Source organism: Zootoca vivipara, chromosome 5 (assembly GCF_963506605.1).
Source record: "Zootoca vivipara chromosome 5, rZooViv1.1, whole genome shotgun sequence".
Lineage (NCBI taxonomy): Eukaryota > Metazoa > Chordata > Lepidosauria > Squamata > Lacertidae > Zootoca > Zootoca vivipara.
Window position 1 is genome coordinate 2,118,804 of NC_083280.1, and position 22,633 is coordinate 2,141,436.

Genomic DNA, 22,633 nt, shown 5'->3' on the forward strand with positions numbered 1-22,633 from the left:
CCCTCCCTGTGGTCCAGAGGTTCCTGTGGGGAAGGCAAGGGTCCTCATCACCCCACCGTGACCTGGTGCTTGTCTTCAGGCAGAAACCTCAAGGAGCCGATTTGTGAGCAGGTGGCTTCCAGGGGGTGCCTAGAGACCACCTTTGCATCTCACCCTCTCTGCGTGTGCAAACTGAGCATTGGAGCAGGGCCACCTTGGTCCTTGCATATATTTTCAGATAAGACCTGGTCCCGCTTCCCATTCCATTTCTGGGCTCGGGTTTCCATCTACTTAAAAGCTCCCTGTGTTTTTATTCTTTTTTGGAAACCCCTCCAGGCTTAAGATGCTCTAGAAGTGCACATATACGGCTTTTGGGCCCAGGAGCGACGGTGGTTAAAAACAGCATCTGTTTGCCCTGCAGGTCTCCCTGCCGTATGCATCCAGAGCCACTGACGTGAGCATCCAAATTTAACTTCCTTCCTCCCTCGCTCGTCCTTTTGCCGAGACCTGGTCCAATTCTGGCAGAAGGAATGCAACTTTCTCTTCTCTCTTCTGCAACAGCAATAGCCTTTGTCGTCTGCTGCAAAAAAGAGATCTATTTTAATTACACTGGCCTAAGCTGATGACAGCATCAGCAAGCTTTAGGGCCGTTGCTGTTGAGATCTGTGAAACTGGAAAACTTGCATACTTTAAGACCAATTAAAGTTGGTCTTGACAGAGCATTACCATCCTGGCTTTGTTGTTGTTGTTGTTTAGTCGTTTAGTCGTGTCCGACTCTTCGTGACCCCATGGACCAGAGCACGCCAGGCACTCCTGTCTTGCACTGCCTCCCGCAGTTTGGTCAAACTCATGTTCGTAGCTTCGAGAACACTGTCCAGGCATCTCGTCCTCTGTCGTCCCCTTCTCCTAGTGCCCTCAATCTTTCCCAACATCAGGGTCTTTTCCAAGGATTCTTCTCTTCTCATGAGGTGGCCAAAGTATTGGAGCCTCAGCTTCACGATCTGTCCTTCCAGGGAGCACTCAGGGCTGATTTCCTTCAGAATGGATAGGTTTGATCTTCTTGCAGTCCACGGGACTCTCAAGAGTCTCCTCCAGCACCATAATTCAAAAGCATCAATTCTTCGGCGATCAGCCTTCTTTGTGGTCCAGCTCTCACTTCCATACATCACTACTGGGAAAACCATAGCTTTAACTATACGGACCTTTGTCGGCAAGGTGATGTCTCTGCTTTTTAAGATGCTGTCTAGGTTTGTCATTGCTTTTCTCCCAAGAAGCAGGCGTCTTTTAATTTCGTGACTGCTGTCACCATCTGCAGTGATCAAGGAGCCCAAGAAAGTAAAATCTCTTACTGCCTCCATTTCTTCCCCTTCTCTTTGCCAGGAGGTGATGGGACCAGTGGCCATGATCTTGGTTTTTTTGATGTTGAGCTTCAGACCACATTTTGCGCTCTCCTCTTTCACCCTCATTAAAAGGTTCTTTAATTCCTCCTCGCTTTCTGCCATCAAGGTTGTGTCATCTGCATATCTGAGGTTGTTGATATTTCTAGTAGCCCTCAATAGCCCTCTCTCCTCCATGAATTTCTTGAATCCTCTTTTAAAGTCATCCAAGTTGGTGGCCCCCTCCAGTGGCAGGGAGTTCCACGGTTTAACTATGCACTGCATGAAGAAGTTATGTCTTTTATCTGTCCTGAATCTTCCAACATATGATGTCCACTTCATATGATGTCCACTAGTACTATTGTTCTGAGAAAGGGAGAAAACCTTTCCTTTATCCACTTTCTGTCATGTCACCTCTTACTTCTCGTTCCACAAAGCAGCAACCATTCTTCATATGTGAATCCCCTTGATCATTTTGGCTGCTCTTGGCTGATCCTTTCCTAACCCCACAGTATCCCGGCAGGATGAGCCTGGGGTTCCAAAAGGCCTTTGGAAAGAGCTACCTGTTGCATCCATCGCTGTCCTATGAATCATAGAATTGTAGAGTTGGAAGGGACTCCAAAGGTCATCCAGTCCAACCCCCTGCAATGCAGGAATCTCAGCTGAAGCATCGCTGACGGGTGGCCATTTCATGACCTCCGTAAAACGGAGCACAGGGGAGGCTGAGGAAAAGTGGGCATGGGATTCAGGGAACGGAGCCCGTTGGCTGCCGTCAATGATCTCTCCTTTCCTCCCGGTCTTAGTCACAGATGTCTTCTGACAGATGGGATCCGCCCCCCACGCCCTCAAGCTTTTGCTCTGCTCCTTCTGTTCCCCTGCTATTTTAGACGAGATGGGAAGGCTGCCATGCTCCTACAGATCCCAGACGGCCACCCTTCTTTCCTTCCTAGCTTGGAAGAGCCTCGCCTCCTTCCTCTCCCCAGTTTCGCTTATGGAGATGATCACTCCCTGGGTCTCAAGATGTGCTTTTTAATTTCCGGTGTTTCATGATATGCTGCCTTTCGAGGCAAAGCCCTGGGGGTGGGGTGGGGTGGGGGAAGAAGAAGAAGAAGGGTTTGGATTTGATATCCCGCTTTATCAATCTCCGCTTCCCTTCCTCCCCCACAACAAACCCTCTGTGAGGTGAGCGAGGCTGAGAGACTTCAGAGAAGTGTGACTGACTAGCCCAAGGTCACCCAGCAGCTGCATGTGGAGGAGCGGGGAAGCGAACCCAGTTCACCAGATTACGAGTCCACCGCTCTTACCCACTACACCACACTGGATCTCTGCCTTCCATTCAGAAGGTCCCAGGTTCCCAGATTCAACCCCCAAGGGCATCTCCAACTAAGCGGGGGGGGGGGGGACTCCCTGCCTGGAGCCCTGAACAGCGGCTGCCAGTCAGTGTGGGCAGTTTTGAACTAGAACACAAGAAGAGCCCTTCTGGATCAGGCCCATGGGCCATCTAGCTCAGCATCCTCTTTTCGCAGTGGATGGGCAGGTGCCTCTTTTAGGAAACCCACCAGCAGGACCCGAGCGCAAGAGCCACTCTCCCCTCCTGTGGTTTCCAGCAACTGATATTCAGGAGTGTTGCTGCCTGTGGCCACAGAGACAGAGCAGAGCCATTGTGGCTAGTAGCTAGCCATTGAATGAGATGGATCAATTGGCGCAACTAGGGAGGGCAGGGGTTGAGTGGCAGGGTGATAGGATAGCCATGTTCAAATATATAAAAGGATGCAAGGGCGTACCCACCACGGGGCAAGTTAGGGCAGCTGCCCTACTCTAGAAGCAGGGCTGGTGGGCAGAGGCGGAGCACAGCCCGGCGGAGCGCGAGTTCGCCGTTCCCGCCCGCCGCGCTGCGCCCTCCCTCCAGCTCCCCGTCGCGCCCTCTGGCAAGGCCAAGCGCGGCGGGGAACCAGAGAGCGCGGCGCGGCGGGCGGGAACGCTGAACTCGCGCTCCGCTGGGCTGGGCTCCACCTCCGCCCACCAGCCCTGCTTCTAGGGAGGGGCACAGCCCGGCGGAGCGCGAGTTCGCCGTTCCCGCCCACTTTGTGGCCCCTCCCCTTCCGTGCCTTGGCCCCTCCCCTTGCCCCCCCCTAGTTTTGATCCTGGGTACGCCCATGAAAGGATGTCATATAGAGGAGGGAGAAAGGTTGTTTTCTGCTGTTCCAGAGAAGCGGGCACGGAGCAATGGATTCAAGCTACAAGAAAGACGATTCCACCTCAACATTAGGAAGAACTTCCTGACAGTAAGAGCTGTTCGGCAGTGGAATTTGCTGCCAAGGAGTGTGGTGGAGTCTCCTTCTTTGGAGGTCTTTAAGCAGAGGCTTGACAGGCATATGTCAGGAATGCTTTGATGGTGTTTCCTGCTCGGCAGGGGGTTGGACTGGATGGCCCTTGTGGTCTCTTCCAACTCTATGATTCTATGATCTCCTCTGCATGCAGAAAGTCTTAGTTTCAATCACTGGCAGGATCTCCAGGTAGGGCTAGGGGAAAGCTCCCGTTCTTGAATCCTGGAGAGCTACTGCTGCCAATCAATCAATCAATATCATTTTGTTTGAATGCTGCCTTTCCAGAGTTAAGACCATGCTCAAGGAGGCTTGCAGCATGTGAAGATTAATTACAAACGTAGGGAAAGTAGTTATAAGCTATAAGTAAAACATCAACATGTACACATTGGACGAAGAAGATTCAATAAATAAATATAAGATTGTCCAGCAGGACCTTAGAGACCAACTAAGTTTGTTCTGGGTAAAAGCTTTCTTGTGCATGCACACTTCTTCAAATACAAACAAAGTGTGCATGCACACAAATGCTTATACTCAGAACAAACTTAGTTGGTCTCTAAGGTGATGCTGGACAATTTTTTTATTTATTTTATTCATTTCATCTGCATCAGACCAACACGGCTACCTGCCTGAACAAAGACGATACAAAATAAAGATGGGGGGAAAAATAATGCCAACAACAGCACACACACACCCCAAGAACCCCTGGCCCAAGAGAGTGTTCAGCAACCTCTGCTTTTGTAGCTGGAGTCAGTCCAGTCCCTGCCCCCAAATTCTGCAAGGCAGGGAGCAGTCTTCCAGGACTCACAGCCAAGAGAGTCTCAGCTTTTGTAGCTGGAGTCCATCCATCCACCCATCACTCTGGGCTTTGCCTTCCCAGGCCAAGTGGAAAAGGACTCAAGTCGGGACGCAGGTCTTCCAAGACTCCCAGCCCAGATGGTCAGTCAGTGTAGAAAGGCTGAGCTGGGTCGACCAAGGCTCTGACTCCATGCAAGCTTCCTTTGTTCCTATGAAGCAGCTTGCGCAATATTAGTTTCAGTTGTCCTGAAATACTTTATAAAGATTTCATTACAGTTGCAAAGCCAACAGTCTAAAAACTCTCTGCGGCCCATCCCAGCATCTCAAACGAAATAAGCTAAAAAAAGGAACACCACAGCATCATAAATAGCCCTTTTAAAGAAAGCAGGCCAAGCATATTAGTTTAAAAAAAAAGATGGAAGCAGAAAGGTCTTCATGCCTTTTTGAAAGCCTGCTCCCCGTGTTCCTGTTTGACCAGATTGGTTTGCAGGACTTGCACACAAGGGCCAAACTCTGTGCCTTTGCAGAGTTGAGCTTTCAGCACAGCAACCCCAAGAGCAACCTGCCTATTAAAGTTTGGCAGTTTTAGACTCCTGCGCTTTTTTTAATTAAAAAAATCTGTTTCAGCAAGCTTAACCCAGATGCAAAAACCAATTAGGTACACCCGTTTTAAAATGTTCCTGCTTTTATTTATAGAGCGATAATGCTTTTAATGTACGCTGCACAGGGATTATTTGATTTAAATGATTTTCTAAACTATCCTACGTAAAATAAATAACATTAAAAAATAGGTGCATTCGATACCACTTGGGAGGGACTTCCAAGACCAAGGGGTCAACTCTATTGCCCGCCAGTCTTTTAAATCTTAGTGGTGGGCTTCATACAGGGACAGGCAGTCCTTCAAACAACCTGATCCCAGACTAGATCTAGATCCTCTCTGGCTATAGAATCATAGAGTTGGAAGAGACCACAAGGGCCATCCAGTCCAACCCCCTGCCAAGCAGGAAACACCATCAAAGCATTCTTGACATATGCCTGTCAAGCCTCTGCTTAAAGACCTCCAAAGAAGGAGACTCCACCACACTCCTTGGCAGCAAATTCCACTGTTGAACAGCTCTTACTGTCAGGAAGTTCTTCCTAATGTTTAGGTGGAATCTTCTTTCTTGTTCTTTCTTGTTTGGCTATGCTCTCCAAATTGTCAGGGGTTGGACTCGATGACTTTTGCAGTCCCTCCCAAGTCAGTGATTCTCAAATTGTTCCCTCCACCACTCACTAGGGGCCGATGTGGGGAAACTTTTGACCCTCTGAACTTCGTGGCCAAGTGAGGATTCGAACCCTGGTCTCTAGTCTGACACTCTAACCACTATACCTCCATTGCCTCTCTGCAGGTGCACTGTGTTTCTCCCAGACTACACCACATTTGACAGACGTATTTATCACTCATTCACCCGCTAGCTCATCGTTTGGCAGGCTCTGCTCCTCCTTTAATTGTTCTTGAGGTTTTTTAAATCTCTGTTTATGCTTGTTTTCATTCTTTGATTAATTAACGGCAACTTACAGCAGGTGTGTGAACCAGATTGAGGCCTGCATTCTCTGGTTGCAACTTTTGAGGGGGGGGGGAGAGAGAGACTGCGCCCCAATGCTGGGTGGAGCCGAAGCCAAAAGCAAGGGCAGAGCATTGCATCTTCCATGGAAGAGCCTTTTTGATATTTGAAGATGGCTCTCCTATCTCCCAAGCTTCCTCAACTGTTCCTGATGCGTAGTACAGTGGTGCTTCGACTTACTAATTTAATCCGTTCCGAAGGCACCTTCGTAAGTCGAAAAATTCGTGAGTCGAAAAACGCCATTGGAAACACGATTTCCCATAGGAATGCATTGGAAACGGAAAAAATCGTAAGTCGAAGCAACCCTATCTAAAAATTCGTAAGTCGAAAAATCCCTATCTAAAACCACCGCGGGTTTTTTCCGGATGTCGAGACATTCGTAAGCGCGCGGCCATTACCCCCATTCGTAAGTCAAAAAATTCGATTGCCAAGTCGTTCGTAAGTCGAGGTACCACTGTATATACATTTATCTTCGAGTTGGCTCCATGGAATTGAATGGCATTTGCGTCCAAACAGAAATGCTTAAGAGGCAGTCCCAGCCTCTTGGCAGCAGATCCTATTGATGGTGATAATTTCTTCTTCTTCTTCTTCTTCTTCTTCTTCTTCTTCTTCTTCTTCTTCTTCTTCTTCTTCTTCTTCTTCTTCTTCTTCTTCTTCCTCGTAGTTGAGTAAGATTGTCTTCCATAAACACAATTTTAACAATGGGTCCGTAAGTGACTGTGGAGGCCAATTCTGGATCCACACGTCCTTCCACAGTGAGGACATGGGTTTCCGGGCGGGAGTTGATCACGGTGAGGGTTTGCCAAGCGTGCCTTCCTCTTCGCGCGTTTCTCCCTTGCGTCCTGAGTTCGAGTGTCTTCAAAGCCCATGACACCTTTGGTAAAGGCTGTTCTCCAATTGGAGCGCTCGCAGGCCAGTGTTTCCCAACCGTTGGTGTTTATATTACATTTTTTAGATTTGCCTTGAGACGGTCTTTAAACCTGTTTTGTTGACCACCAGCATTACGCTTTCCATTTTAAAGTTTGGAATAGAGTAGTTGCTTCGGAAGACGATCAACAGGCATCCACACAACATGACCAGTCCAACGAAGTTGATGTTGAAGAATCATTGCTTCAACACTGGTGATATTTGCTTCTTCCAGGACACTGGTCTTCCCAAGTGATGTGTAATAAAAATTCTGAGACACCATTGATGGAATCTTTCGAGGAGCTGGAGATGGCCTTTATAAGTGGTCCATGTTTCACAAGCATAATTTACTATTTATACCCTGCCCATCTGACTGGGTTTCCCCAGCCACTCTGGATGGCTTCTAACAAAATATTAAAAATACAATAATATATACATGAGGATGACATGCAAAGGACTGGACTGCAAATATTTTGGCATTTTGAGTTCCTTGGTGTGTGCAGCCTTGCAAGCGGCATCTTGAGCCCCTCCTCCTCCTCTTCCTGACCCCTTTACAAGCATCTTTGCAGGGGGGTCCAGTGGCCCTTTGAGCATCTTCTCTCCTACTGTGCTGAGTGGCAAAGTTGTTTTCCCTGCTTGTGTTTTCTCGGCCCCTCATACTTCAAAGCAGCCGAACTCTGCCTTTTCACTTTGAAGCTTAAGTGGGGATCTGATTCTTAAGGGAGCCTGGCAACGCATGAAATCGCTGTCAGCTCATCTCTGGCTTCTTAGAGAGCATCCTGTGCTCTTTGTCTCTGTTTTAGGTAGAAGATTATGCCGTCCTTTTGAGGAACTGGCAGGAAGGAAATTATCCAAGGATTCCTTTGGAGTCACAGCAGCAAGGAAAGCAAAGGCTCTTCTAGGCTGCATCAACAGAAGTCGAGTGTCCAGATCAAGGGAAATCATAGTCCCACACTATTCTGCCTTGGTCAGACCACACTTTAAACACTGTGTCCAGTTCTGGGCACCACAATTTAAGAAGGATGTTGACAAGCTGGAAAGTGTGCAGAGGAGGGCAATCAAGATGATCAAGGGTCTGGAAACTAAGCCTTATGAGGAGTGGTTGAAGGAGTTGGGTATGTTTAGCCTGGGAAAGAGGAGACTGAGAGGAGATAATGAGAGCCATCTTCAAATATATCAAGGGCTGTCACATGGAAGAGGGAACCAGCTTGTTTTCTCCTGCTCTGGAGGGCAGGACTCGAACCCATGGCTACAAGTTACAAGGAAGGAGATTCTAACTCAACATCCGGAAGAACTTTCTGACAGTAAGAGCTGTTTGACAGTGGAACGGTCTCCCTCTGGAGGTTGTGGACTCTCCCTCCTTGGAGGTTTTTAAGCAGAGGTTGGATGGTCATCTGTCATGGGTGCTTCAGTTGAGATTCCTGCATTGCCGGGGGTTGAGCTGGATGACCCTTGGTGTCCCTCCCAATTCTATAATTTTATGTGTCTATGAATTAGGCATTTGCCCCTGTCCAGGCATTCCCTTGGGGTAGGACCACCCCAAAGGACACCCACTCAGCAGCATGGATGTGGCCAAGAGAGGCAGGGAGGGGCAGTCCCCCCCAATAAAAATACTGGGGCTCTGCTCTCCCCCCATGAAAGGGCTATCCCCCTAACAAAAAATCCTGGCTAAGCCCTTGCCCAGCAAATTCAGGTTTGGGGTCTCTTCCTGTTAGCCAGGAGGCCCCCCCCCCAAATCAGAGCTGCAGTGGGATTCCCCCCCCCCTCTATGCTGTCTAGAAGTGACACTTTCACACCGACTTTGCATTCATTATCCAAAAGCAGCTGCAGAATTTGACGCCTGCAAAGGGATTTGACACTTTGTAGGGCATCTCTGCCCCCCCCCCTAGTGCTTGCTTGCAGGGCTCTGGTATGAGCATACAGAGTTTCCCAGCTCCTGAGCAGGATGCCCCCCCCCCCGTTTTGATAGGGGAAGCTGATCCACAGGCATAACTCCTTTGTCTGTGTCCCTTCTCCATCCTCTAAATTGACTAGGGAAACCTAGTCAATTCAGGTAGGTAGCTGTGTTGGTCTGAAGCAGTCAAAATAAATTTAAAAGTTAAATAATTGTCCAGTAGCACCTTTGCACACGAAAGCTTATACCCAGAACAATCTTAGTTGGTCTCTAAGGTGCTACTGGGCATTTTTTTAATTTATTGGGGCAGCCCATGTGCAGGTTGGCACAAGATTCATCCCCGAGTCCTGGCTGATAGGGGTGGGCCTCTGAAGGCCATTCTCCCTACCTTGCAACCGATCCCCTGGCCTAGAGACCCACTGTGATATTTTTAAACTCTGCTGGGGTTGCTTGAAAGCCCCCACCACCACCACCCCCTGGAACCCAGAATGCAGAGCAGATAGGATGTTTCTTGCCCCGTGAAGGCAGGGGGGTGCATTTCCTTACCTCCTGTTGAAACAGGCAACGTAGAAACATAGAACTGCAGAATTGGGATCCAAGGGTCATCTAGTCCAACCCCCTGCAATGCAAGGACATGTGTGTGTGTGTGTTGGGGGGGGGTGCCTTCAGGCTGAAAGCCCCATTCTCTTTCCTGCATCCTAGGAGAGTCTGTGTGTTTCCTTTTCCTTCCCCCATTTCCCCATCTCCTCTAGAATGGAAAGCCATGTTTGGAATTGTACCTTCTTCTTTTTTTAACCCTCATGTTCAGTATTATTTCTCATGCCATCTGCCTCTAATCTGCCAGGAGAGTAAAAACAGACAAGTTTGCATATAGTTCTTGCTGGTGAGCCTGGGAGAACAACCCCACAGGGAGGGATTTTCTTTTCGTTCTCAGATTTGATGGAAGCAGTTTTCCATCTCTTGACTTAATTCACACACACAAACACACACACAGAGAGAGAGAAACACACACTACAACTGGTGCTGTGTCCCAAATGAGATTCTGGAAGAGACTGCCAGGGAAGAACTGTCTTAGGACACCCACCCACCCCAAAAATGCGCCCTCCCATCTATGTAATCATGCCAGTGGAAGAAATATCCTTAGTGCAACATAAAAGCTTTGTTTAAACTGTGATGCAAGGTGCCTGTCTGGCAGGTGAGAGTTAGGACTGATTATGGCTCCTAGCCAGGATGACTATTGCTCTGCCTCCAAAACTGGAGGCTCCGATGCTTCTGAATCCCAGTTGCTGGAAACCACAGGAGGGGAGAGAATCATAGAGTTGGAAGAGACCACAAGGGCCATCCAGTCCAACCCCCTGCCAAGCAGGAAACACCATCAAAGCATTCTTGACCTATGGCTGTCAAGCCTCTGCTTAAAGACCTCCAAAGAAGGAGACTCCACCACACTCCTTGGCAGCAAATTCCACTGTCAAACAGCTCTGACTGTCAGGAAGTTCTTCCTAATGTTTAGGTGGAATCTTCTTTCTTGTAGTTTGAATCCATTGCTCTGTGTCCGCTTCTCTGGAGCAGCAGAAAACAATCTTTCACCTTCCTCTATATGACATCCTTTTATATATTTGAACATGGCTATCATATCACCCCTTAACCTTCTCTTCTCCAGGCTAAACATACCCAGCTCCCTAAGCCGTTCCTCATAAGGCATCGTTTCCAGGCCTTTGACCATTTTGGTTGCCCTCTTCTGGACACGTTCCAGCTTGTCTGTATCCTTCTTGAACTGTGGTGCCCAGAACTGGACACAGTACTCCAGGTGAGGTCTGACCAGAGCAGAATACAGTGGTACTATTACTTCCCTTGATCTAGATGCTATTCTCCTATTGATGCAGCCCAGAATTGCATTGGCTTTTTTAGCTGCTGCATCACAGAGAGTGGTTCTTGTGTTTGAATCCTGCTTGTGGGTTCCCGTTTGGTGCATCTGGTCTGCCCTTGAGAGAACAGGGTGCTGGGCTAGATGCCCTCCCCCCTAGCCTGATCCAGAAGGCGCTTCCGTTCTCATGTTCATTTATTTTTATTTTTTATTTCATAAAATTTATACTCTTCTTGATTGCAGAGGGGGGAAACCCTCAAAGCAGTTTACGGAAAGATAAAATCAGGGAACAAATTGCAATGCACTGAAGCATACATGAAGAATACAAAAATAGATTAAAATTCGCACCAGCATTTTCTATGCGCCTGGGGCGGGCGCCGAAAAGAATGCAGTGAAGGTGCCCTCCTTGATATCATGAGGCAGGGAGTTCCAAAGTGTAGGTGCTGCCACACCAGCTTCTTGCACCCTGATGATGTTTAAACAAACATGGTTGGCCCCACTGTGTCTGCAACGAATCCTGGAAAATTTAAAATTAGCAGCAGAAAATAAGAAACTGCATTGCAGCTAGCCAAAGACAGCTGGCCTGACAGCCCATTATCCACAGGGAAACGACAACTGTGTTCTCGGTTCTGTGCAGGGTGGAATCTCCTTGCCTCCACAGTCGGAGGCAGCGATGCTCCTGAGTGCCAGTTGCTGGAAACCACAGGAGGGGAGAGTTGCTCATGTGCTCGGATCCTGCTTGCTAGTTTCCAACAGGGATCTGGTCGGCCGCTGTGAGGACCGGCTGCCGGGCCAATAAATCCCTTCTGCTGAACCAATGATGCCCAGCCTCTATTTTCCCCCCTTTTCATCTTCTCCGCTATTTCATAAAAAAAAAGAAAGAAATTCAAAGTGACAAAAATACATAAAGCAATACAGTCAAAACATATATTTAAACAGCTGAAAGCAGAAGTCAACGAACCATTGTGGAAGCGATTGCCTGAATGTGGAATTTTTGGGGGGGGGGAATCAGCAGGTGCCTGAAAGTTAAAACAGAAGGTGTGACAGTAATAGTACCTCCAATTTGGGGGCAGTTTGTCTCTTAGTACCGGTTGCTGGAGATCAATAGCAATAGAGGGGCTGTTCCCTTCATGTCCTCTGTTAGAGCGGCCTTGGGTCCGATCCTGCAGCCCTCTCCCTGTTCTTTTTTTTTATGTTCTCCACTGTGCGTTACCCAGGAGACACCCATATGTCAACACGTAGCAGAGCTCTGTGTTCTTCTATCTTCTCCCTTGCAGGCTGGAGTTTGCAACTAAGCTCCTTAGGGATCAGTGACTGGGGGGCAGGAAAGCTTCAATCAGGTTCCTACCGGTATGCACCCTTTCCCCACTTTGAAAGTGGTGGGGGGGGCAGGTCTCAAACCCCCAGATCTCCTCCAGGCGACTTAAATTTCACATTAGGGATTTGTGCAAATAAGGGGGAAGTTTTTGGCATTGCGTAATTTGCTTCCCAATCCAGATGTTTCTTCTACTGGATTTCTTAGCCCAGCCTACTGGAGGGGAAGGGGGAAGGAAGTAAGTTTATGAACATTGAAAGAATTGATTCATCCACTCGTTCATTTTTAGCAGTTATTAGTCATCTTTTGAGTCCTGAAAGCCACAAGAATGAGGAAGTCCCATAGCTCAGTGGGGCAGAGGGCCACCTTTGCACGCAGAACGTCTCAAGTTTAACCCCTGGAAGCATCTCCACGTAGGGCTGGGAAAGATTCGTAGAATCATAGAGTGGGAAGGGATCCCTGGAGGTCATTCAGTTCAACCCTGCGCAGAGCTAAAGTCCAATCAGAGCTAAAGAATCTCTGGCAGGCGAGCATCCAACCTCGGCTTGAAAATCTCCAGGGAAGGGTCAGTGGAGGCAATCTTGAGCCGGAAAGATCAGCTTCATCTGCTCCTCAGAATGATCTTAGAGCAGGGGTCAGCAAACTTTTTCAGCAGGGGGCCGGTCCACTGTCCCTCAGACTTTGAGGGGGGGCCAGACTATATTTTGGGGAAAAAATAATGAATGAATTCCTATGCCCCACAAATAAGCCACAGATGCGTTTTAAATAAAAGGGCACATTCTACGCATGTAAAAACATGCTGATTCCCAGACCGTCCGCGGGCCGGATTTAGAAGGCGATTGGGCCGGATCCGGCCCCCAGGCCTTAGTTTACCTGCCCATGTCTTAGAGCATAACTATAGCATTCATTCTTTGCTTCGCCTCCGTTTGTGCAATGCTTTGCCTCCCTCATCTCAGTTTATTCCGCATCCTGGTGCATAATCAATTGCACACCATCTAATTGGAGGGGAAACTTTTTTTTTTACGAGCAGAAGGGATTTAATTAAACGTGAAATGCATATCTTTGGAGAATGCAAGTAAATTACGCCTTGGTGCGTAATATTAAGTGGTAAGTCGGAATGGCATGTTTCCATCAGAGGAAAAGAAAAATAGGAACGAGCTGAAATTATGTATATGGGTTACGCAATAGGTGACATTAGATGTGGGGCTTTGCTAGTCTTCGGAGCTGGCAGAGCGCTGTGCTTTTGTTTCCACAGTTTGATTTCAAACTGCACAGGCAAAAACAGGTCGCCTGCCTGCTTTGTGGTGCCAGATGATTGACAGGTGCGGAACTCCATCTGCCTGTCAAACTTGGCCAATGCTGGGCGTGGGAGGACCATCCGCTGGACCCAGATCTTCACCTCTGGTATAGCTACTGTGTGCAAAAAGAATGATCGTAGATGATAGCTTAAGAATCAGAGAATTGTAGAGCTGGAAGGGACCACACGGGGTCATCTAGCCCAGCCCCCTTGCATTGCAGGAATCATAGGGAAAGAGCTCCTGACAGAGGACCATCCAACCTCCAAGGAAGGAGAGTCCACCACCTTCTGAGGAAGTCCATTCCACTCACAAACAGCTCTAACTGTCAGAAGGTTATTCCTGATATTGAGTCGGAATCTCCTTTCTTGCAACTTGAATCCATTGGTTTGGATCCTTGCTCCCTCTTCCATGGGGCAGTCCATTAGGTATTTTAAGGTGGCTATCATATCAGCCTTCCAGTCTTCTCTTCTCCAGGCTAAACATACCCAGTTCCTTCACCCATTCCTCACAGGGCTTGGTTTCCAGACCCCTGAACATCTCGGCACGTTTTCCAACTTGTCTATTTCCTCCTTAAATGGTGGCGCCCAGAACTGGACACAGGACAGAAAAAAAACCTCAGGCCCCACATACCCCTTAACGTACTCTATGGTCCCCACTCCATCATAGAGAGCCCACCATTGGCATTGCTGGTAGATACCTGCATGCCCACCTGAGCCCTACTGAATTGGGGGGGCGGGGGGGCCTGCATCTTTTGATCCAAAGGAGGGTTTGCATCTGAGGCCAACAGTTGATCTTTTGCCGCTAGTTCCCTGAAGCTTCAGCTAGAGGCGTATCTGGTGGATGGCGAGGAACTGTTGACAGTTTAAAATAGAAATGAACGCAGAAAATTGAGGGCCATAAATGTTTAAAAGCCTCCGCAGAGCACACAGACAGCAGGATAGAAAATGACTAAGTTGAAATGACTAAGTCTAAAAGCACCAAAATGCGACACTGGAATGCCCCAGTGACTGGGAGGTCCTTGTCTCCTACGAGATGGTGAAGGAGTTCTGGTACCTGTCTCTTGGGAAGAGAATAGGTGGTACAATAATAGAATATGATCATGGAATTGTAGAGCTGGAAGGGACCGTGAGGGTCATCTAGTTCAACCCCCTGTAAGGCAGGAATCTTTTGGCCCAACATGGGGCTCCAACCCACGACCCTGGAAGAGCCTTGTGCTCTACCAGTTCAGCTATCCCAGAAGTGAACTGTGGAGTATGTGGAAGTGGTGACAAGGAATAGTAGGACTGGCCCAGTGTCAGGCCCCTGTGAACCTCCTGGTGTTGCTAAACTCCAGCTCCCAGGCAGTATTGCCCAATGGTCAGGGCTGATGGCAGCTGGAGTCTAAATAAATATCCAGAGGGCCATCCCTGCCCTGGGGTCAAATGCAGAGTTTTGTCAGGCAACCGAGAGGTTCAGGAAAGGGCAACCAACAATGATCAAGGGGAATGGAGCAACAATATGAAGAAAGCTTGGGACTTTTTTAGAGAGCAGGCAAGGAAGAGGCAAACTGATTTGTCTGTGTTTATGATGTTTATTGATGCTGAAAAAGCCTTTGATAACGTCTCATGGGCCTTCATACTGAAGGTCCTAGAGGAGATGAACTTTGGAACAACATTTATAAGAGGAATAGAAACTATTTACTGTAGGCAAAAAACAAGGTTGATTATTAATAATACCATTACTGAAGAATGCAATGTTATGAAAGGAACAGGGCTGAGCTGTCCTCTTTCTCCACTATTATTTATATTAGTGTTAGAAGTCCTGATGTGTAATATAAGAGCAGGTGAAAATATCAGAGGAGTAAAGGAAGGCAATAAGGAATTTAAATTGAAAGCATTTGCAGATGGTTTAGTAATTACGGTAGAAGACCCAAATGTTTTGAACTACAGCTCCCATCAGCCACAGAGATGGCCGTCCCCAACATCTGGAGGGCACCAGTCTTTCTTAGGGACTAGAAACTTCACACGGAGGAAGTTGAGAATGCACAGGTTCCTGGGCTCAGCTGCCGGAGGGCAGTCTGCGTGCCCCAACCTTACCTAATCCTCTTGGTGTGTTTTCTTCCCTCCTTACCCTCTGCCAGTTGTCACGGATGAGACCCTGAGCTTCATCCAAAGGAGCCGCCGGCTGGTGGTGGTGCTGAGCCCCAACTATGTCCTCCAGGGGACGCAAGCTCTGCTGGAGCTGAAAGCGGGCCTGGAGAACATGGCAGCCAGGGGCTCCATCAAGGTGATCCTTGTCCAATACCAGGCCATCAAGAAGAGCAAAGTGAAAGAGCTCAAGCGGGCAAAGGCCGCCCTCACCGTCATCAAGTGGCAGGGGGAGAAGTCCAGCTACCCTCGGGGAAGGTTCTGGAAGCAGCTGCTGGTGGAGATGCCCGTCAAGAGCGGCTGGACCAAGAGCTCCGGGCAGGAGCAGGACTCTGCCCAGCCTCCTCTGGGAAATGTCTGAGGACAAGGGGAGGTGGAGCACCCACCGCTGGGGTGGAGGAGAGGCGTAGCTGGAGAGCAAGGGTTTCTGGGGATGGAGGGCGCCCTCTCTCAAATCCCAAGGGCCCAGCTGCCTCTCCCTTCCAGCGCCTGACCTCGGCTCACCTCGCCCGCCTCTGTTTCCCTTCAGATGCCAGCCGTTTTCTCCTGCTTGTTGGTGAGCCCACCCACAAAGGCCAAATTGTTTTGATATGGGAACGAGTCAGTATCCTTCCAAGAGATGTGGGAGCAATGAGGTCTTGCCCACCTGGCACCACCACCCAGTTTGGCGCAAGAGATCTCAAGGGCCTCTGAAGGCCATTCTCCCTACCTTGCAACCGATCCCTTGGCCTAGAGACCCACTGTGATATTTTTAAACTCTGTCAGGACTGGTTGAAAGCCCCCACCCCCCGGAACCCAGAATGCAGAGCAGGTAGGAAGTTTCTTGCCCCGTGAAGGCAGGGGGGTGCATTTCCTCACCTACCCGCCCTCCTGTTGAAGCAGGCAATGTTGAATCATAGAACTGCAGAATTGGGACCCTAGGGTCATCTAGTCCAACCCCCTGCAATGCAAGGACGTGGGGGGTGCCTTCAGGTCAAAAGCCCCGTTCTCTTTCCTGCATCCTAGGAGAGTCTGTATGTTTCCTTTTCCTTCCACCATTTCCCATCAGCCTCCCTTTGCTCCCATCTCCTCTAGAACGGAAAGCCATGTTTGGAATTTTACCTTTTTTTAATTTTAACTCCCATTTTCAGTATTATTTCTCATGCCATCTGCCTCTAATCTGCCAGGAGAGTAAAACAGACAAGTTTGCATATAGTTTTTGCTGTTGAGCCTGGGAGAACAGCCCCACAGGGAGGGATTTTCCTTTCGTTCTCAGATTTGATGGAAGCAGTTTTCCATCTCTCGACTTAATTCACACACAAACACACAGAAACCACGCTGCAACTGGCTGTAGGATTCCAAAGCCCGTTTGCACAGCTCCGAGATCTCCATCCCTGAACTCGCTCCGACCGCAGGTTGCATGTTCGGTGGCAAGCCAAAGAAGTACGGTTGAGCATGTTGTGGCTGAAACACCCAAATGGCATTTGACCTCTGGGCTGCTGTTTTCGGGATACGTGTTCTTAAACTTCATGATGGAGCAAAGATTTAAACTTGGTGCACAGAATCTAAACCCATTACATGCACCTGTCCTGGACCATGCATCTTCTGAGGTGGGTGCTATAATGAACGAATCCGCTCTTCCAAGCACCCTTGCAGTTAAGCACTAGCCTGCACACCATAGGCAACCAGGGCTTCCACACAGGCGAGCAAGTGGGCTGGCAGAGATAGGGTAGAGTCCTCCAGAGCTCTCTTCCTTTTGCCTGTTGGAGGAGAGAAGCCCTGCCCTCTGCTCTGCCCAATAAAGAACTTTGATAGTACTCATGGAGTTGGAAGGGGCCCCCCAATGGTCATTTAGTCCAACCCGCTGCAATGCATACCTATCCCAAAGCAGCTGGAGGGCAAAATAAGATTGACAAAGGCCAATACAGAAGTTGCAGTCGAGAATTCATCCATTCATCTCCTTTTGTTGCCATTTTTGTTAACACAACACCCATTTCCCCACCTCCCTTTCCTTATATCATCTGCTTTGAAAAGTGACCTTGTTTTAATTTTGTTGCGTTCAGTTTGCATTGAAATAAAGCGCTTATTTTGATAGTTTTCCTTATTGTGCTTCAGTTCATTCTCCATGTCTCCTGTGTGTATGTCTGCTCCTTCCTCCTCCACAACCCCAACTCCTCCTTCTCCCCATTTGGCCTTCAAGAGAGGGGTCTGCCATTAGCCAGGTCCCAGAAGTTCCTTTGCAGGAGTCTTGTCACAAAGAATAGGAGCTGTGTCAGGTCGCACCACCCTGGGCTCAGGTGGGGTCCAGGAGGCAATAAAATGCACCTTCACAACCCTTCCCCAAGGAAGCTGATACACTGGGTGGTCTTCAGCCAAGACTCGCTTCAAGGTTGCCCATTGAAATAAATCAGCATTTCTCAGTCAGGTCCATTCATCCCAATGAGTCTACTCTGAGTAAGGCCTCATGCCACCCACTAGGAATATAGTAAGATGCCTTGCAGTGGGCTGTCTTATTTGGCAATCACTCATAGCTGAATAAGATTCCATGAACACGGTTTTAACAGTGAGCTAATAATAATAATAATAATAATAATAATAATAATAATAATAATAATAATAATAATAATATGATAATGATGGTGATGGTGATTTATTATTTATATCCCACCCATCTGGCTGGGTTTCCCCAGCAACTCTGGGTGGCTCTCAAAAGAATATTAAACAGAATAAAACATCAAACATTAAAAACTTCCCTAAGCGACTATGGAGGCCAATTCTGGATCCACAAGTCCTTCCACATTGGTTTCCGGGCAGGAGTTGATTACGGTGAGGGTTTGCCAAGCGTGCCTTCCTCTTCGCATGTTTCTCCCTTGTGTCCTGAGTTCGAGCGTCTTCAAAGCCCATGACACCTTTGGTAAAGGCTGTTCTCCAATTGGAGCACTCGCAGGCCAGCGTTTCCCAGTTGTCAGTGCTTATACTACATTTTAAAAAATTTGCCTGGAGGGAGTCTTTAAACCTCTTTTGTTGACCACTAGCATTACGCTTTCCATTTTTAAGTTTGGAATAGAGTACAGTGGTACCTCTACTTACGAATTTAATGCGTTCCGAACACACATTTGTAAGTCGAAAAAAATTGCAAGTCGAATCCCATAGGAATGCATTGGGAGAAAAAATTCGTAAGTCGAAGCAACCCTATCTAAAAATTCGTAAGTAGAAAAAATCCTACCTCAACCGCATCCAAGATGGCGGACGGAGCTCCATTTGTAAGTAGAAAAATTTGTAAGTAGAGTTATTTGTAAGTAGAGGTACCACTGTAGTTGCTTTGGAAGACGATCATCAGGCATCCGCACAACATGACCAGTCCAACGAAGTTGATGTTGAAGAATCATTGCTTCGACACTGGTGATCTTTGCTTCTTCCAATACACTGGTATTAGTTCGCCTGTCTTCCCAAGTGATGTGTAAAAATTTTCAGAGGCACCGTTGATGTGGGTTGTAGCCAATGCTACTTCCATGAAGAGCAAACCCGCTGTAGTTAATAGGCATGACTAGCTTCTATCCATTGATTTCAGTGAGTCTTCTCTTTGTGCAAGGCTAGTGCTCTCCTTCAAGCCCCTCTGGAGCAGCCCTGGTGTTGTATACAATGAGGCAGCTGCCAAAGGGGACAGAGACAAGGTGTCAGAGGACAGAGCACTGGGTGCCGCTTGCCTGGTCCTTGCCCCCCCCTCCCAAGATAGCCTTCTGCTCTCAGAGGGCGGTGGAATCCAATGTCTTTATTCAGACCAGGTCTCTCCATGGTTTTATTTCATTATACATGATAAAGCTTTCTTTAGTCATCTCACCCCTTGCTTTTTCCTGCAAGACCAATTGCAGTCGTTAACAGTCGTCAACAGGTTTACCACTCCTATCAGCCAATCACCCATTCCCACCACCCTTCTGAGTAATACCCCTCCCCACCCTCTGACTATACATAAGGGTCTGCTGACTTCTGTTTCAGTGTATCTGAAGAAGTGTGCATGCACACGAAAGCTCATACCAATGACAAACTTAGTTGGTCTCTAAGGTGCTACTGGAAGGATTTTTTTTATTTCCTGAGTAAAGTAACAAAAAGTTTACTCACATTTCAGCTCATGATTTGATCCCTGAAAGGCAGGTTTTACTTAATAGTTACACAAAGAAACTATGAGTTGATCTTATATGGAGACTGAACTCATGTGCTGCTGGCTGAGAGCCAGCAGACAGCAAAATTACATTAATACAACAAAATGACTGCAGGAAAGCAGCATGGCAGCTAAAGAGCAGCAAGACAATAGAAAGACAAAAGTGACCAAGAAAATGGATGCGTGACTTGGCTCTTTGATGGAGTCAGCCAGAGCCATGCCCATCTCCCAGGTCACATGCAGGGGAAGATATTCCAGACCAGTGGAATAGGAAGTTACACTGAATGAATGAATGAATTTTTATTTGCGTCAGCCACCGGCCATAGCAATAAAACAACAGTACGATATCCAAAGAATAGAAATAAAAAGTTAATTATATAAAATACATTTGGGGTTTTTAAATCAATAGTCAGATGGTGGATCTTATTCTGTTTGCCCCAGCTAAAACCCTTGCAACCTTTGCTGTCCCCTGCTCATCTTGATCTGCCAGGAGAAAGGACACTGGGGCATTGACCGGGCAATGGACAATAAAAGAGGGGGGGATAATCTCATTCCTCAAGTCTCTATAAAGAGTGCAAGCCAGAAGGGCATGCGCCACTGACTCAGGACTGCCATCTTCCACAGCGTTTTTGTGTGGAACCTGTTGGAATCGTCCCTCAAGTACAGCCGAGGTCAATACATTCAATCTCGTGAGAGTAAAAGTGGGTCTATATTTTGGAATTGCTAGGTTATGCAGATAGGGTGCCAAAGAGTCAAAATGGGAAGGTGGAAAATAGTCACACCACGGGCAAAATGTCCTTATTGTGGCCAAGTTGTTCTGACGCTCGATATCGTTTAGGTGCTGGCAAATTAGACGGTTTGCTTTACTAAAACCCAACGTGAGTAGCTGTTGTGGGGATAAACCACAAGAGTGAAGTTTTTGATAGACAATTTTAGTTTCCCTAACTGGATGTCCCCCTGCCTGTGTCCACGCTAGGGAAATAAGGAATGTTGCGTTTGAGTGCACCAATGATTACATCCCACAAGAGGAGGTCCTGATCCTTCACCTGTTGTCAGGATCCCAGAGAGCCGGTCACCTCAAAAAGGACACTGTGGAGTTAGCAAAGGTTCAGCAAAGGGCAACCAAAATTATCAGGCAGATGGAGGGTCTCCCCTTGGAGGAAAGGTTTGGGACATTTCACTTTTCGCTTGCAGAGATTCAGCTCTAGGACAAACATTTCTCCGATGAAAATAGGGACATCAAGAGGCTTCTTCCGCATTTGATCTCCCACACACATTGATGTCCTATAAACATCTTCACCTGTCACCTTCATCCAATTACAACCTCTCCACCTGACCCACCTCGCAGGGTTGTTGTAAAGAAAAAATGTATGAGGGAAGGGATCGTTGCAACAATTTCAGCTGTAACCTGTCATGAATCTTTGTCAGGGGAAAGGGTTGGAAATAATAATAATAATAATAATAATAATAATAATAATAATAATAATAGAAGAAGAAACTGGGAGAATGATCAGGAACATACCAAAGGGTGAATCCTTACTTCTGAGTAAATATGCTGAAGTTTGCAGTGTCAGGCTTACCTGGGAGTAAGCTGTATTTAATACAGCGGGACTTACTTCTAAGTAGACAGTAGTGTCAAGCAATACTCCCCATGTTCCCTAAGAAATAGCTGTTTGCAGAAGCATTTAAAGTGGATTGGTGACATTTTCCAAGGGCTTCGTATGCCAGCACCACAATTTCCTTCATTTGGTGCATTTTATTATCAGTATAAACAGGGCTCTATTTTTTGCCACCTACAGACACAGACATACACCACCAATTGTTTTCTGAGAGGTAGAGGGGGCGGGGGAGGGAAAATCAGAACATTCTGGGATCTGATCAGAAATGGGGATGGCCTCTGTAATTCCAGGACTGTCAGTGGAAAATCAGGGAACTTGGAGAGCATGCTATGATTCTCTGACTAGAACCCACTACTCCAAGTGCTGGAGAAATTGCCTATATATATATATATATATATATATATATATATATATATATATATATATATATATATGTAGAGCTGTAAGGGACCCCAAGGACCATCTAGTCCACCCCCCTGCAATGCAGGAATCTGCAGCTGTTCCATACGGGGATCGAACCTGCAACCTTGGCAACAGCTGCAAGAACGCTTTTTGCCCAGGGGTGGAAAGAAGAGAAAACTCCAACCAAAGAAGAATGGATACTCAAGATCAGGCATCCCCAAACTGCGGCCCTCCAGATGTTTTGGCCTACAACTCCCATGATCCCTAGCTAACAGGACCAGTGGTCAGGGATGATGGGAATCGTAGTCCAAAACATCTGGAGGGCCAAAGTTTGGGGATGCCTGCTCAAGATGATGGACTGTGCCAAAATGGCAAAAATGACGGGGAGGATCAGACACCAAGATGACAAGAAATTCAATAAGGATTGGGGGGGGGGGATATCGAGTATCTTAAAGATCACTGTAAATATCTGAAGAGGCTAGCAGGGTTGATTTAACATTTGTAATATAATTTGATAAGGTTAAATGTGGGTTTAAATAAGTGTGGATAAGTATAATTAGATGCAGTAAGGTTGAAAACAAAAAGATAAATGTTGGAAGCCAAGAGGGGGGTGGAGGGAAGTCATGGGATTCTGGGAATCCCACTGCAGTGATCCCTTGGTTCTCAAACGCCCTCGTACCCAAACAACTTGGAACCCAAACACTGCAAACCCAGAAGTAAGTGTTCCGGTTTGCAAACCTTTTTCGGAAGCCAAACATGCTCCGTTTTGAGTGTTACACTTCCGAGCTGAGTGTTACATAGACGATTTGATAGTTACACTTAGGTCTGTCTGTTTTTCCTATTTATTTTTTGTTTTAGTGACTGTGGAACCCAGTTCAGCTACTGATTGATTGATTGTGCGACTACAGTACACTGTTTATTGCTTTCACTTTATGGATCAGTGGTCTCATTAGATAGTAAAATTCATGTTAAATCGCTGCTTTAAGGGTT

At 47.4% G+C, this 22,633-nt stretch overlaps 1 protein-coding gene across 3 annotated transcripts in view; it reads left to right on the plus strand.

Moving 5' to 3' along the window:
- The window catches only part of IL1RAP (interleukin 1 receptor accessory protein), an 81,363-nt gene that overhangs the window by 56,645 nt on the left and 2,085 nt on the right, over window positions 1-22,633 (plus strand). The window contains exon 12 of one of the 3 annotated variants that reach the window (XM_035133260.2): window positions 15,478-17,968. The exons of the other annotated variants lie outside the window; for them this stretch is intronic. Within the exon in view, the coding sequence (XP_034989151.2) occupies window positions 15,478-15,845 (368 nt within the window). The 3' untranslated portion in view covers window positions 15,846-17,968. Of the gene's footprint in view, window positions 1-15,477; window positions 17,969-22,633 lie in introns of those variants that run through there. 3 annotated transcript variants of the gene reach the window in all.